Source organism: Etheostoma cragini, chromosome 12, assembly GCF_013103735.1.
Source record: "Etheostoma cragini isolate CJK2018 chromosome 12, CSU_Ecrag_1.0, whole genome shotgun sequence".
In the NCBI taxonomy this organism is placed as follows: Eukaryota; Metazoa; Chordata; class Actinopteri; order Perciformes; family Percidae; genus Etheostoma; species Etheostoma cragini.
Genome location: NC_048418.1, coordinates 14038625 through 14053805, shown reverse-complemented (window position 1 = coordinate 14053805; position 15181 = coordinate 14038625). Strand labels below are relative to the sequence as shown.

At 39.8% G+C, this 15181-nt stretch overlaps 1 protein-coding gene across 5 annotated transcripts in view; it reads left to right on the top strand.

The window, feature by feature from the left end:
* agap3 (ArfGAP with GTPase domain, ankyrin repeat and PH domain 3) overlaps positions 1–15181 on the top strand; it is a 125339-nt gene that overhangs the window by 72246 nt on the left and 37912 nt on the right. For 4 of the 5 annotated variants that reach the window (XM_034888469.1, XM_034888470.1, XM_034888468.1 and 1 more), the window contains 4 exons: positions 1770–1853; positions 6147–6251; positions 7988–8159; positions 14306–14455. In XM_034888469.1, coding sequence (XP_034744360.1) covers positions 1770–1853; positions 6147–6251; positions 7988–8159; positions 14306–14455 — 511 coding nt within the window. Of the gene's footprint in view, positions 854–1769; positions 1854–6146; positions 6252–7987; positions 8160–14305; positions 14456–15181 lie in introns of those variants that run through there. The other variant, XM_034888471.1, reaches the window with a different exon arrangement.

Below are 15181 nucleotides of genomic sequence, written 5' to 3'. Positions count from 1 at the left end.
CCCCCCCCCCCCCCCCCCCCCAACTGTCATTCAGACATCTCACACAAAAACACGCTGTACAGTCAAGTCACTCTTGGAACTGTTATCCAGCCACCCAAAGGACACAACTTTTTCCTTACATGACATCACACTGCCTTTTGCCATATATGAGGACTCAAGGACTAGAGGTGCCAAGTTGTTTTATTTTTTATTTTCCTACATTCATTTGGTTAGTTTTTATTTTGATTCCTTCTTATTTTCCATGGAGTACTGAATGGAATTGAAAATGTGGTATAAATGTATTATCAGAGGTATTTTAGATGAGAGTTATTTGGGTTATTTTATGAAGGCCTTCATAAAAATCAGGGTATAGTGTCAGGGTGTTGAGGTATTACACAAAGATATTATACTGAAAGTTGTCAACAAATGACATTGGGTTGCACCGACCTGTATGAATGTAGTTAAACTTAACATTTGTTTTTCCTATTTATTTATTTATTTATTTTAAGTTATTTATTTTTGCACATTCAATTGTCTTTTTATTCATTTGTTTTTCTCAGTTTAGGTTTGGTACAGAGATTATGAACTCTTGCATAATCGCTTTTCTATCATGAACGGATTGACAAAAATATAGACTGCTGTATATCTTGTATTGTATTTTATTTACAATGGTACTCTATAAAAAAAGTACATACATATAAGGAGTATATGAAACAATGCCTTTATTGTTCATCCTATATTTTGTGGGAACTGCAATGTTTGGCTCAATCTGTTGAATATTTTGAAGTGAATTTGTGACTTGCTTTGTATGGTGTCTGTATAGAAGCTAAACAAGTCATCATTAAAAAAAATAAAATGTTGGAAAAAAGATAAACACCAGAGTTGGTTTACTTGAACTCGGACTCTACCTCTTCTCCATTGGTGACTGGACATTTGTCATGTTCTGAGTGAGACCATACACACTCATGTCTGTCCCTACCTGTATCACATCTCTTTATTTGTTTTGGGGTGGGAAAGTTCTTTTTTGAATTATTTCTTTCCATGTAAAGTTAAATTTACTGCCTAACCATTTCCCCCTGTGCAGGCACAGCCAGAGACTTAAAAATGTTCATGTGTTTTAACCTTTTTGACATTTAAATTGTTTGATATTTGCAAAATTATTTTATTTCCCTCCAGGTTTGGCAGGTTTTGCAGGTCGGAGGAAGATACTTTAGTTTAAGTCTCCTGTAAAGTAACCATTTTCCCTTCTCTCCCTTTAACCTGTTGATAACATATTTATCATGCTACAAAAGCCTTTATCAGTGCAACTATACAAAGGGCACAGCTGAAGCTACGCTGGTATAGCAGCAGTTGGTCTGCAGGTCCACTAAGGGCCCGCTCTGGCTCTCAGACAGAGGGAAGGATCCCCCAAAGGGTTTCAGGGCTGAGTCATGACTCAATGTGTGGTCGTCCTTGGTCTTCTCTGTGTTGAGATGTGTCTAGTGTGGTCTTGGTTTGGTCTCTGTTTTTATTTTGAATTTTTAACTTGCACGTCGGTGTTACTGCTGTTTGTTCCGCTGGTCTGCTTGTCTGTTAATTTCAAGCTTCTTTTGAGACTTTTATTTTGCAACGTCGAGTTCCTCCACAAATACTGCAAATGCTCAGAACACAAACCCTCACCTCCCCTTCTGACCCCCAGTCTCTCTTTCCCTCACACACACACACCCCAACTACACGACTTCGCCCCAAAAAGTCACCTCACACCCTACATCTCCCGCTCTACTCTGACTGACTTTCTTGTTTTCTTGCAGTCACGGAAAGCCAGTGAACAAGCAAAGAGCGTTGACAGTAAAACAGACAGCATAGGCAGTGGAAGGGCCATACCTATCAAACAGGTAAGCTGTTTTACTCATTTTTACCCTACATTTCTCATAGTTACCTAGGTAAGTATAAGCTGTTTTTTTGTGTAGTTGATTGTTTTTTATTTAATGTTATTGATATGCTGCGTGTTAAAGGTTTGATCACAGTGGATAGGCTGTAGAGTTCCCCAGTGTGATTTGATCATGTGTAGATGTAACCACTAGATGGTGACATAATACAACATAACAAATCAATGGCATACCTCAATGCCACTACAAGTGTAGCTGAGTACAAGAGAGAAGGATGGGGGTAAGAAAAAACATCAGAAAGGTTAATAGCAAAGAAATCTCCTGGTTTGTGTAAATCACACACCTAACAAATCAAAACATGTAGGTTTTGACATTTTAATGGCATTTTTCAGTTTATTTCTAACCTCCTAAATTTCAGGTAAATTGTGAAGAAGAAATGTTCTCTAGTTGATAATGAAAATCAACATGTTGTGTTTCTCACATGACCATAGCTTAACATAAAGGTCTTTATTAATTTCATACAAACACAACCAATTTAAACAAATATATCACAGGTTCAGAGAACCAACGTTTTTAGTAGACTTAGTTATTGTGTGGCGTCAGTCCCTGCATTCAAAGGCATGTCAATCACTTTGGGCAAAATAATTCCAATCCTGTGATCAATTCTGAAATTAATCTTGTATTTGGATCATGGGTGCACTTTTATTATAAAACGTTTGGTACCAGTGGAAATGTTATAGTCATTAATCCTCATAATTGTGTGTGGGTGGTATTCTTGCATACAAGGCCATGCATCCATATCTATATAATCAACTTTTGACAGCTATTGGCTAAAAATGTCATCTCTTTTTTGTTTTTGGTAGATTTATAATGGGTTACATTCTGCTACATTAAATACTACAAATGCACTGACTGTGATTTCTCATCCTACTTTTTTTTTTGCTGGTACCTTTTTATTTTTTTTATCATGATTGTCTTATTATTCTTTTTTTATGTATTCATGCTTTGCTTTAAATGACCAGTTGGGTAGTACTGAACACTGAATTACACATCTGAGTGAGGGTCATTTTCTAAAGGTCCAACTACAACCAAAGGAGAGGTAATTGACACATTGATTAGTAATCACTCATGATTATATGAGGGCTTTTGAAAATGGGTCAGCATCATTATATTATCCTCTTTACCTGCCAATGATAGAAGATAGTTTCTTTTTTATAAATGTTGAGCCAGACCTTCTCATTCCCTTGGGAAGAAAATTGCCAAGGCTTTGGTCCAATGGAACATAATGGCAGGGTGACACTTTGGAGCCCCCTCACTCAATCAGAAAATCCTGCTTTGGGGAAACCAGTTTAACAAATACAGTATCTATCGGTCCATCCGTCTTTCACTGAATGTACATGTTCATGTAATAGATGCAAACCTTTTAAGATGTTATGGCACATGTTTAAACTGGGTTTTTATTTGTCACAATATCATGGAAAATGGCTGAAATACATTTAAAAATACCAGATATTTTAAACTTCAACTTAATTTCTGTTAGATTTCCGTAAAGCCCTTGGTTTTCATGTAGATTAGTTTAATTCCCTGCAGAAGCAGGCAAATCTAAATCATGCAGGTGAACACAAGGTTGTTTTTTAGAAATTTAAAAGAATCCCCTCTGAGCCGTCTTTACTGTAAACTCTCCTATTCTTACCCAACACATTATGGGGAGCTCCTCTCTAAAGCCCAGGGCCAGTTTCTCTGAGTATCATGGCAACTTTTGACAAGAGCCATCCCCCTCTTTATCTACAAAGGACTTTTTTTCAGAGGGGGTTGGGGGGGGTGGATATACAGATGTGGAGTGAGGGGGTTAGTGGTGTGATCTCCGGGCCAGTCAAATGCACAATCAAAGAGATCAAAGTGTCAATATGAGCTTAATTACCACTCCCCCCTCACCCCATCGGGCCAAATTACGCCCCTCCCTGCCCCACCCCCCCATCCCTTCCCTCTGCTCCAACCTACCTTCTATCTATAAAAATAGGGAGTGAGGATAACAATGCACTCACTGCTGAGGAGCCGCCAACAGCTCCTCAGCAGTGAGTGCATTCTTGTCCCATCAACAACCAACCCCCCCCCCCACACACACACACACACACACACACACACACACACACACACACACACACCACCACCACCCCAATACCCCCAACACACTTTTTTTTTCTTCTTCCCCTGTCACAAAGGGCCAGCCTATCAGTCAGCCGCAGTGGCAGGGTGCAGCTTTTCTCCTGGTCATTTGACAAAAGAAGGGAAAGACACTATCTACTCGGTGTAGATATGACAATTGTGTGGCTACAGAGAGCACGTCTAACGATTGGCCTGTTTCCTTATGTCGCACAGGCTGAACACACTCATCTCTTTGTGTGTGTGTGTGTGTGTGTGTGTGTGTGTGTATGTGTGTGTGTGTTTGTGTGTGGGAAAGCACAAGGCTCCATACATGTTGCCATTCAATGCCAAATTATCACATTAAGAGCACACTGCTCAATCCAAATCGGGCAGACGATTGAATAATTATGATAAATTATCTCAAATCATTTGTCAAGCTTACTGAAAGTGACAGGCTTTATGAAAGATAAATAACAACTGTGAAAATGGAACAGAAAAATTTGTCTGCACCTGTAAATATTTTCCAATTCTTGTCTTAGTGTCTTTATCGATCTGCTTCCCAGCTTTGATAAATATATGAAGCTCAGTACTGATTGCATGTATAGATTTATGTATGCTTCAGTAAGGCCACGAGATGAGCAACATATTTGCTTGTAAAACATGCATTATAAAGCTGCCAGAGGCCCTGTGACTGGATCATTTACTTTGTATGATTAGAGAGTCAGTTAAAAAGTGTTTACAAATCTTTTATTGACTATATTGAGAAGACAGGGCAGTCAGCAAGTTATTGATTGAAGGGCACAATGTTTCTCTATCGAACTACCAAATCCAAGGCTTTCTGATATGTAAAATAACATATGTGATTTAAATACACATTTAATTTTACTCACTAAACAACAATTAAGTTGAATTGTGTCCCTTTATGATTCCCCTTTCCTCCCTTCAGATTTTTATTTTTGGTTATTTTATTGTAATTCCCATAAAGTTGTGTAATTGTGCTGTAAAACTCATTTGTCTTATTCAACACACAGCCAATGTTGATGCTGGTCTGTTTGCTCAGTGGCATTGGTTTTAACTTTTTCCCTTTTTAAAATAAGATTTTAGGATAAGATAACATCACAAAATATACTGTAATTGAATACTCTGCAGCTTTTAGTAGGGAAGAAGAGATTTAGGTTGTAATGACTAGATTTAAAGAGAATATTTGAGCCGCATTTAAAGTCATAAACAACCAGGTATATTCATGAGATATTAAAAGATATTCCCCCCCCCCCCCCCCAGATGAATCAGGGTTTGGATTAGGATCATTGTCGGCAAACAGCCTGGTGCCCGGGTCACAGAGGGTCAGCTCTTCCTGATGTGTTAATCAGGATTAAAGCCCCCCCTCCTTTTTAGTTTACACACACACCAACACACACACACACACACTCTGGCTGTAAAAGCACAAACATCGCCCCGGCTTAATCCCCTAATTAAGCGTGCCCCTCCTCACTATTTAACCCCAGAGAGCCTCCTGGCCCTTGCACTCAGCAGCGTTTGGCCACCTCCAGCAGAGGAACTGCATTGTTTACCAGTGGATTTACTCAGCAGATAAGGAAACCATCTGATGCCCTAAAAGGCCCCAGAAGATAAAGTAGAATAGAATAAGAGCTGAGTGGGCTTTGAAGAGGGGAGATCACACTCCCTAATCCTGGGATTGAGAGGTCTTCCAGAGTTCAGCATGTTATGTGTATGAATGCAGGGAGGAGGTCTGGCAAATTGGATTGTCTCTCTCTCTGAATGCTCTCTGTGCCAGAGGAACTTGGCCACCATCAGAGGTTCAAATGGTCACAATAGAAAAACCAACATGTCATTCAACCTGTCTACAAACACATTATAGTAAAGAATGAAAGTTCAAAGGGATGTAATTACATATTACTATTTTGTTTATGCACTATTTTTTAAATGCATAATTACTTCCATACTGTGTCATAATTGCCGTTTAAAATGAGGATTGTTTTCTTTATGACTTGCCACAAAGAAAATGTAACTGCCAAGTCGGTAATAACAATAATAAAGCTGTTTTATGGTATTTAACATCCATAATGGCTCATATTATCCACGATGCTGCTTTGAGAAGAGCATATGCTCACCGTGATGCCTTGTCTCTTACAGGGAATCCTTCTGAAGCGAAGTGGCAAATCCCTCAACAAGGAGTGGAAAAAGAAATATGTCACACTCTGTGATAATGGCGTCCTTACTTACCACCCCAGTTTACATGTAAGTCTGAACCCCCTCCCTTCTTTCCTTCTCATTTCTTTTCCAATCGGCTTTATGTATTTGTTACACTGCTGTTGTACTCAAGGGTGCTGCTGGAGGTTTTAATGTAGGACTTTTTTCAACCGCTGAGCATGATTCTCTTGATGGGATTACATTTACCACCACAGCCGTATTGAGCTGGATTACAAGCATATAGGCTCATGATTTCTACAGAGAATCATATCTGTATATAACAGCTATATTAGCTAACCCTGTGACTTTAAGCATAGTATTAAGAAACAGGGGCTCCTAGTCGTCATCTCTGTTCCCCCCCGTGGTGTCCGTCCCCAGTGCCATCTAATGGAGACATGCCTGTGCTTCTGCGTGCCCGCCTCGCCCAGACTCCACACTGGCTTGTATTTATAATGGTTCTCACCGCATGGCAGCAGAGCCTGACCAGCCTCCCACATCCATCTTTGTCAGAATCCCGCTGGGCCGCTAATACCTCTTAAACACTCGGCTGGCTGGCAGCAGACAGCTCAGGAGCCCAGTGCCACACTCGGAAATGCCCGTCCTTCTCCAAAATCCCTTTAGTTCCTCCCATCACTCTCTGATTCTTCCATCACGTTGTTTAAGATATTCAGAAAATTTGGCGAGGTAAAATGAAAGCTATTTGCCACATCTTGTGTCTAATGAGACAGCTCAAACTTTGAACACAAGCCCAACAGTTAGACACAAACCTTGTGTGTGGCCTTGTTGCACTGACAGTGTGTTAGTGGTTTAATTTACAAGCAGTTATTAGTAGAGCGGGGTGTGCTACGGTGATGTATGTAATTGACTGAACAGGCTATCTATTGATCATTACAGCTATCGCAGGTCATCAGGGCAATCTATGAATCTATGGATCTGTTGACTTACGGAGGGAGGTGAAATAAGGGAGACAGTTACATTAGCGTGGTAATTTTGAGCAGTGGAGCAGAGAAGGAGTAAGAAGAGATTGAGGAAAGGAGAGAGGGAGGAAGAAAGAGGGAGGGAGGCAGACTAAGAGTGGGAGATGGGAACCTTTAATTTCGCAGTCAGCCAAGCCATCCACACAATCACCTTCTGTTAATTCTATCTGCTACATCAATTAAATTGTTTGTAGAAACTAATTGAATGTGGCTTAATCACACATCTTAATAGCTTTGCACGCTTCGATCTGGCTGTTAATTCCAGCAATAAAATGAAATGAGAGCGCTCACTGGGTAATTAGCGAGGAGGCTTGGGAAAGAAATGAGTGCTTTATGACACGGTAATAAAGCAGAGGAGCCGGTGGGGGGACGGCAAAGGCCGAGCTCGCTGCTATCTGGGTCTTTTTCTGCTGAGCCCAATGATTTTCACCTTGGCTTCCCACATTTGGGCAGTAGTCGCTTTAAACCAAATCAAAGGCCCAATTTGAAAAAGAATGAGACTGTTTGCATTCATTAAGCTTAACATCTCGCTATTCAGAGAGACGGCGTGGGCACAGGTGATGTATAATGGCTTTACAATCATTTTTCCACTATCACACACCCTGAGTGGAAGGTCTAAGATGGGTTGTGACTAATGGGGATGAAAATTGAATTGTCTTTTAATTTGTTTTTCTTCCATGATTCCATGATTCTTGTTGGTCTGCTGTGTATAATCAGTACCGTGAACTGAGGGAAATATTTGGACTCCTTGAGTAGAGTTTACGCCATTCATAATAATTGCCATGCTCTTTTTTCCACTTTCTATAGGACTACATGCAAAATGTGCATGGGAAAGAGATAGACCTGCTGAGGACAACAGTCAAGGTTCCCGGGAAGCGACCACCCAGAGCCGTTACCTCCGTTGCTCCCACTGCTAGTCCCAAAACCAACGGGCTGACCAAGGACCGCAGCACCTTGCAACTGGGCATAGGAAACACAGGTATGATGTTCTTTCCTTTGTTATAAAGCTAAGGCCAGAGCAATAAACCTACATTTTTATATTTAAGATACAGATTAATCTACAACTTTAGAAATTGGCTTTACACGTTCTGACACTTCTGCAAATATTTTGAGTGATTCATCTGGAATATAGTACATTCGTATCCTGTTTTAGCTTAAGTCTTGTAGTTTTTGTCAATATCATGAATTACAAATGTTTTTTGAAAGGGACCTCAGACTTATGGAATATATGATCCCAGATCTTCTTACTCATTTTGCTCAGTCCTTCTTCAGGCTTATGGAAATATACAATGGGCCAAGTATGTGAAACCATTTTTGACCACATGTTCATCTTTCAAGTCACAGTTGGAAGCACCTCCAGTTGTGAATACACATATATTTATTGCTATACTCTGCATACAAATTGAAGGAGCTGACAGGACATTTCATTGGAATTGTACCGTATGTAATCTAACAAAATTAAGTGATAGATTGAAGAACACACTGTACGCAAAGCTTTTTTTCCCTTTTTACTTATAGTTCTGTTATGGAAACAAATACTACATAATAATATTTAGTAACATTGGGATGGACATGGCAGGTAAAGAGGGATTGCTTATATTTTGCATACTATGTAAAAGAGAAAACAGATCACAGGTATAATAGTGGTTACTCAATGAATGTTTTCTTACTGTACTCATTTTCTATGGCCTCAGTTTGTGATTATCATAAAAATGGGTCCAAAGAGGTCAATGATCTACTCTTAGTTTTTTTTCATTCATGCTAATTAGCTGCCTCTTAGTACACACAATGATTACTTAATGAGCGTTCATACAAAATCTATGAGTTCTCTAAAATTACTTGACAGGGAATTGAAATAAAACATCACGCCCATGTTTAAGGAAAATCACACAAAATGTAAGGTTTGTTTATTTTGGACTATAATGTCACTATGACACTGACCTAGTTATTTTTCATCCTCTATGGTAGTGGGGGACACAGCAACAATAACCAGAGTTGAGTGATTCCTAAGCGTTGTGCCAGGGTTTCTCCACCTTTCAAGTTTAAAAATAGAGCTCTTCTCCCAGCGAGCGGTGCCACCGGAGGCTGCAGAGAGTCTGGCAGGCTCATAGAGGGGAAGCCAGTGATTGGATTTAGGGGTTAGGATTACGAGTAATTAATACTAATTAGCAAAGTGATCCCCGGAGGGAGGCGGGGTCCTTGATCAGCTGTGGAATGGGCACAGTGTTTCCATCACTCAGGCTAAAGTTAACAGGCTGAGAGTGGGTACAGTGCCAAAGACGGGTCAGCAGGGACCATTAGCACTGTCCAGGCAGGTTACTATTAAACCTGGCCAAGTTCCTGCCACTGCTGTACGGGTTAATCAGTCAAAAGCCGAAAGATGTAGGAGTTTACACAGCAGAGGACGTTGGATCAAGGTTGTTCCGTCCCACAAACTGTTAACCTTGAGCGCTGGGTTGAGGAAAGTCATTGGGGCAGACACAGGGCCTTGAAAAACAGGCCGGATTGGGTTTGGGGGAAACGGCACCAGTTAGTCTGTTTTCTTCGTTGTTCATTTCATGAAAAGTATTCCTTAATGATAAATTCCCAAGAATCGCAGTTGTCATCCATTCGTGCATCAAGGAACAATGTGTGAGATTTGCCTTAATCTCCATTTAGGAAAAGAAAGGTTACAAATCACATCAGGTCTCTTTCTGGGTGTAGGACCCTCTTCTGATTATGCGATCGGGATTTTGATTTCATTAGACGTGCAATTGATGAAGGGAACAAAGGGGTAATTTTTCATTCACGGCGTCCAAATCACAAGCCTTGTCTGTGCCTTTGGTAATTCATTCATTCCTTAGATCTAAAGACCTTTATAATCACTGGTAGAAGAGGGATAGCGACTGTGAGAAGGAGGGGAGGAGTGGATGGGGGAGATGGGAAGATGAAGAGGAGAGGCTGAGAAGACAGAGAGTAAATGAGAGAACGCATGCGCCCACGAGTTTGCCAAGCGGCCAGGTTTAATTCCTTTGCTGGGTGCTGAGCGGAACCATTTTAAATATGATCCTCCCTGTTAACACGCATCCTGCAGTGTCACCGGCGACAGATACATTGTGTCAAAGTATTAATGGGCCCAGTCACTTTGAATCAATCCTGTGGGGGAGAGAGTTGCATGTGGAAGAGGGGGAGATTTCAGCATAGTGTGTAGCTCATTCTCTCCTCACTCTGTACTCCAATTTGTCTCCAGCTCTAATCTGTAGCCCGGTAGAACCAGTAGCCACATACTCACTGAGCAGCAGGCCCTGCCAGTGCCAACTAGGTAGGTACTAATGAGCCGGGGTTCCCAACCTTTGTTTGATGTACCCTCTCAGTCAGATGAGCTCAAATACTCCGTCGCCACCCGTCACGTTCTAAAAATGTCCATTTGAACTGCTTTTAAAACAGTTTAAACCCTGTTAATTACATAAAAATGGAGTTGACGTTTGTAAGCTTTGTCATTGTTGAATTTGTAGGGTACTGCTGCAACTTAGTGTAGTGGCAGAAGATGGATGTTTTAAGCATTTCAAATTTCATTATTTCAATTTTTTTAGATGAATAGAGCGACTCCTTATTTTTTTCCATTTACCCTGATTCAACTGTAGAAGTACTTCCTGTGGTACACATACCCCGGGTTGGGAATCGCCGCCACTGACTAATAGTTTGGATCAAGATCTGTTTGTCTGTAGAATAATTTATTTTTATTTTTTATTACCTAACATGATCTCTTAGAAAATGACATTAAAATATCATCAAATTCATAGTAAAAATGTAGCTTAACAGCAGTTGTGATCCGTTAATGTCTGCAAGCGATAACAAACCGCATCTTAAGTCCTAAATAAAGGAAAAAGAACATTTCTTTTTTAAATTATTATTTGTCCAGCAACGTATCTAAACAAGTAAAGGGAATAGGGTGTCATACACAATGGTTAAAATAAAAAAATTTAGATGTATTAGTGAAATATATAATGCACAGATGTGAATATAACTGGCAGAAGCAGTATGAAGGGTGGAGGGGGAACTTCTGGGCGTTGGTTAAGAGTGATGTTGGTGGATTACACACAGCCGCAGATGATGTGCTGCTCAGCCCACATTAACATGAATGCTTCATTATTCCACTACTTGTACATAATGGCAACAACTCCACGGAGGGGTCAGGCCTCGTCACGGCTCATCAACCCACTGACGGCCCGGCCTAAAGAGAAATGAGAAGCGAGGCAGCCCTGCTCCCCGCTAATCCATCGCCTCTACTTAACACCCCATCCCTGGATAGCCTGCAGAACACACTATATGGCTTTTGTTATCTCTTTATACACATGACCATACAGTCAGAAAGACACATTCATAATGGTGATTTGTAAGTTTTAATTGGCATTCATTTTGATAAGAAGTGTGCAGGAGTTAACTATAAATGTGTTAGAAGTATCTGTGTACCAACATCATTGATCAAAGTATCAATTTGAATGTTGCTGAACAGGAGACCTTCCTCTTGTTTTATTTACAATATCGGCCCTGGTTAAAGAAAAATTCAGATTTTTTGTTTTCATTCAATTTAAAGTAAAACTACCACAGTCTAAAAATAATCTATTAAAAGCAAAAGACTAAAAAAAGTAAAATGTTACTTAAGTGGAAGTACAGAATTAAGTAATATAGTTAAAGTACTCATTATGTAACACAAGGGTGGATGTCAATGTTATATTAATAAATATTAGATTATTACTGATGCATAAAGGTATAAACAGCCTTTTAATGTTTTAAGTTTTACTACTTTATGCAGTTGGGTAGTTCAATCTATTAAAAATTTTATTTAAAAAAACAACTAATGTTACATACAACATACATACATTGAAATTTTACATACAAGAAACATTAATTTGCAAAGTAACTTATACTCTGAAGTAAAGTGGACTAGAATTAAAAAGTAGCAGAAAATGGAAATACTCAAGTATCCATATAATTATACTTATACTAATATTATAATTATATTATAGTACAGTAATTGTGTAGTGTACTGTACTCATTTGTTTACCCTTTACTGTTGTTTTACTGCAAAAATAATGATACATTTAATCAATAGACAAAATTAGGGTTTTCAGCAAAATGTTGAGTTGTGTCATAGTTTTTTATTGTTCTTAAAAGTGCATCAAAGGTTAATAACACTTGAAGTGTTTGTATTTGACAGTCAAATCACCAAGACGATCAACAATGTTGGCTCCATCTAGTATTAGGTCTAACCCTTTAGACCTCAAATTGTCAGTTGTCAGGTTCATCACTGTCAGTCCACTTCTAAAGCTGTAAAACGTACTGGAGTCAGGCCTGGGTGGAGCTGCGTACAGTGCTCTTTTAATGCCACAAGCTGATTATTTCTCCACTGTAATTACATTATCCTCCCCTTTTATGCAGGAGTGGTCTCTGGGGACTAATGGATACATCCATGTATAATTCATTAATCATTAGCATCCAATTTGACAATTAGACGTGATTGTTGAATTTTAAATATCAATGTAACTTGCCTTGTAGTTATCTCACAGGTTTCTCTTTTTTAAAGCGTCAGAGAGTCAAACTTCTCATTTTGGAACTAAAGAAATGTAGATCTTTTAATAATAGTATAAAATAAAGAATTACCTCTCTAAACACTAGGTTGATTAAACATGTATGGGGTAAAAAAAATGACATGGTACTGCTGTGTATTTTTATTATTATCATTTCTTTAAAAACATTTTTTTTTTTATATATCTTTTTTTTTAATTTGTAATTATACACGCATCCAAAAGCCTATTTATAGAAGTCATGGAATTATTTCATGTATGATTCATCCATCACTTGTTAAAAAAAAAGTTTCACATTTTCTTTTTAGTAGCCCTACTCGGCTCCGTCTCCCTCCTCCCCCTCTGCTCTGATTTCAGCATGCTAATTTAGTCAGTGCTCCTCAGCATGATTCCCTCGCTCTCTCTCCCATTCTCGCTGCGATTCTGCTCCCTCCCCTCTGGGACCTGAAGATTAATATTCCTGGGCCCAACAAGATAATTACTGATACTAATTAGACATGATTATGTGAATTTGATACACTTATTACTCTAGATAATGAGTAGGACATATTATCCTAACAAGCACCCGTGCCGCTTAGTTTACTTTACACAACGACCCACACACTATATTTTATGTTATTGTCACCTTCATCAGAAACTGATATTCACTTATAATTATTGAATACAAGGCCCTAATGTGTGATACCTATAAGATGAGAAAGCATTGTGAAAAAATCAAATATTTCTTGTTTTCCAAAACAAAGCCTCTGAGGCCTTTTGATGGCATTAAATTATATTGTTTTAGAATGTTGTGCAACCTGTGAATGAATTATTGTGGCAAATATTAGTGTCAAAATACTGTAGAAATGACCTTTTTGACAAAAAAGATTCCATTTTATCAACGACTCATCTTTTTTTTGCGGGTTGTGCTTTATATGTTATTTGTTACCTTAAATTCAGCTGAATGAACTTCTCAGAATAAAAATCACACAATTCTATTTGTATGACATGTCACAGTTCTATCCAGTTTGATGTATTGTAAATCTTTAGCAGATAATCTGATTCCCCGCGCATGACTGGAAGTGTATCGATGAGTTTTTCAGAGTAGTTAGGATGTGTGGTAAAGACTGCTCGCGAACAGGAGGAATGGACCCCACACGGTGCAGCCTAGCCCATGAATTAGTAAAGAGAGCCAGGCGTCCGTGGCTCGCCTGATTGGAAGTTAGGGAGAGAACGCCTGCTGACGCCAGTGGAGATCGATGTGGCAGTCAGAGGGATGAGGCAAGATAATTAGCGTTCAGAGTGTATCTTGTTAATTAAGGGCTAATTAGAGGCAGAGGCGGAGGGAGACGGGATTCTTGTGTGTGCGTGTGCGTGTGTGTGTGTGTGGGGGGGGTTTTAAGGGGGGCAGCATCATTGCAGTGCTGTAGAAACTAGCCACAACTGTTAACGCAATTGCATCATTGTCACTTCTTTACAGACTTTTTTGTCTGAAGAAAATAATCCTACCAGACTAAGTTTTAGAAACCATAAAAAAAATCATAAATTCATTTTCTTGTGTCTGTCACTTATTTTCCAGGTGCTCCTCACTCCAACAGTAGTTCATCCCTCCAGACGGGCGCGTCATTGTTTAGCGGCAATAAAGACGGCATGCACCAACGCTCCTTCTCCGTGTCCAGCGCTGACCAGTGGAATGAAGCCATTAACACCAGTACAAGCAGCGGAGCCCGTAAGACTACTTTTCACATTCCCATCCCCTACATCTCTTCCAAAATCTCACCATACATAGTATAATCACCATTTACATATTACTACCACAAAGATGAGTGAACTAAAAATGAAAGGGATCTGATCTAGAGGTGTGGTGTCAGAGAAGCTATTTCCCAAGCCTTCTTAGACAGGTGGAACAATCCTCATTTTCATAATTAGGTGATCAGGGCTATGATCGCTGTGACCTTTTTGGCTGCTCCTTGATAGAAGCAGCGTGTTCAGAGGAGAGGAACACTGAAGGTTAACTTCCTGCCATCGATGCATCTCCACTCACTGCCTCTGTGTCACATTGTACCTTGTCACTGTGCTTGAGTGAAGTAAGATAATATATTCACCAAGCATGTCTACACCCCCCCCCCGCCCCCTTGTCTGTTTTCCTCTCTTTTCTTCCGAAGAGGAAAATGAATGCTTTTTGGGGGTACCATTCATCACCAGTTATTTCCCTCTCTTTGTGGTTGGCAGTAAAAAAGCACTTAAATGCACATCAACAGAATAACAGTCATTTCCATGCATGTTTGCACTCTGGTAGTTCTCATTAGCACGGCGGCGGCTCCCCCCCTCCCCATGGGCTCCCAGGGGCCCCGGCAGTTTAAAGAGCGCACTTTACGAGCGCTGCTGGAGTCCAACTGCACGGCCCTCGTGGTTCGGCAGACAAGCCTGTCTCTCATTTGGAGCTGCCAAACGA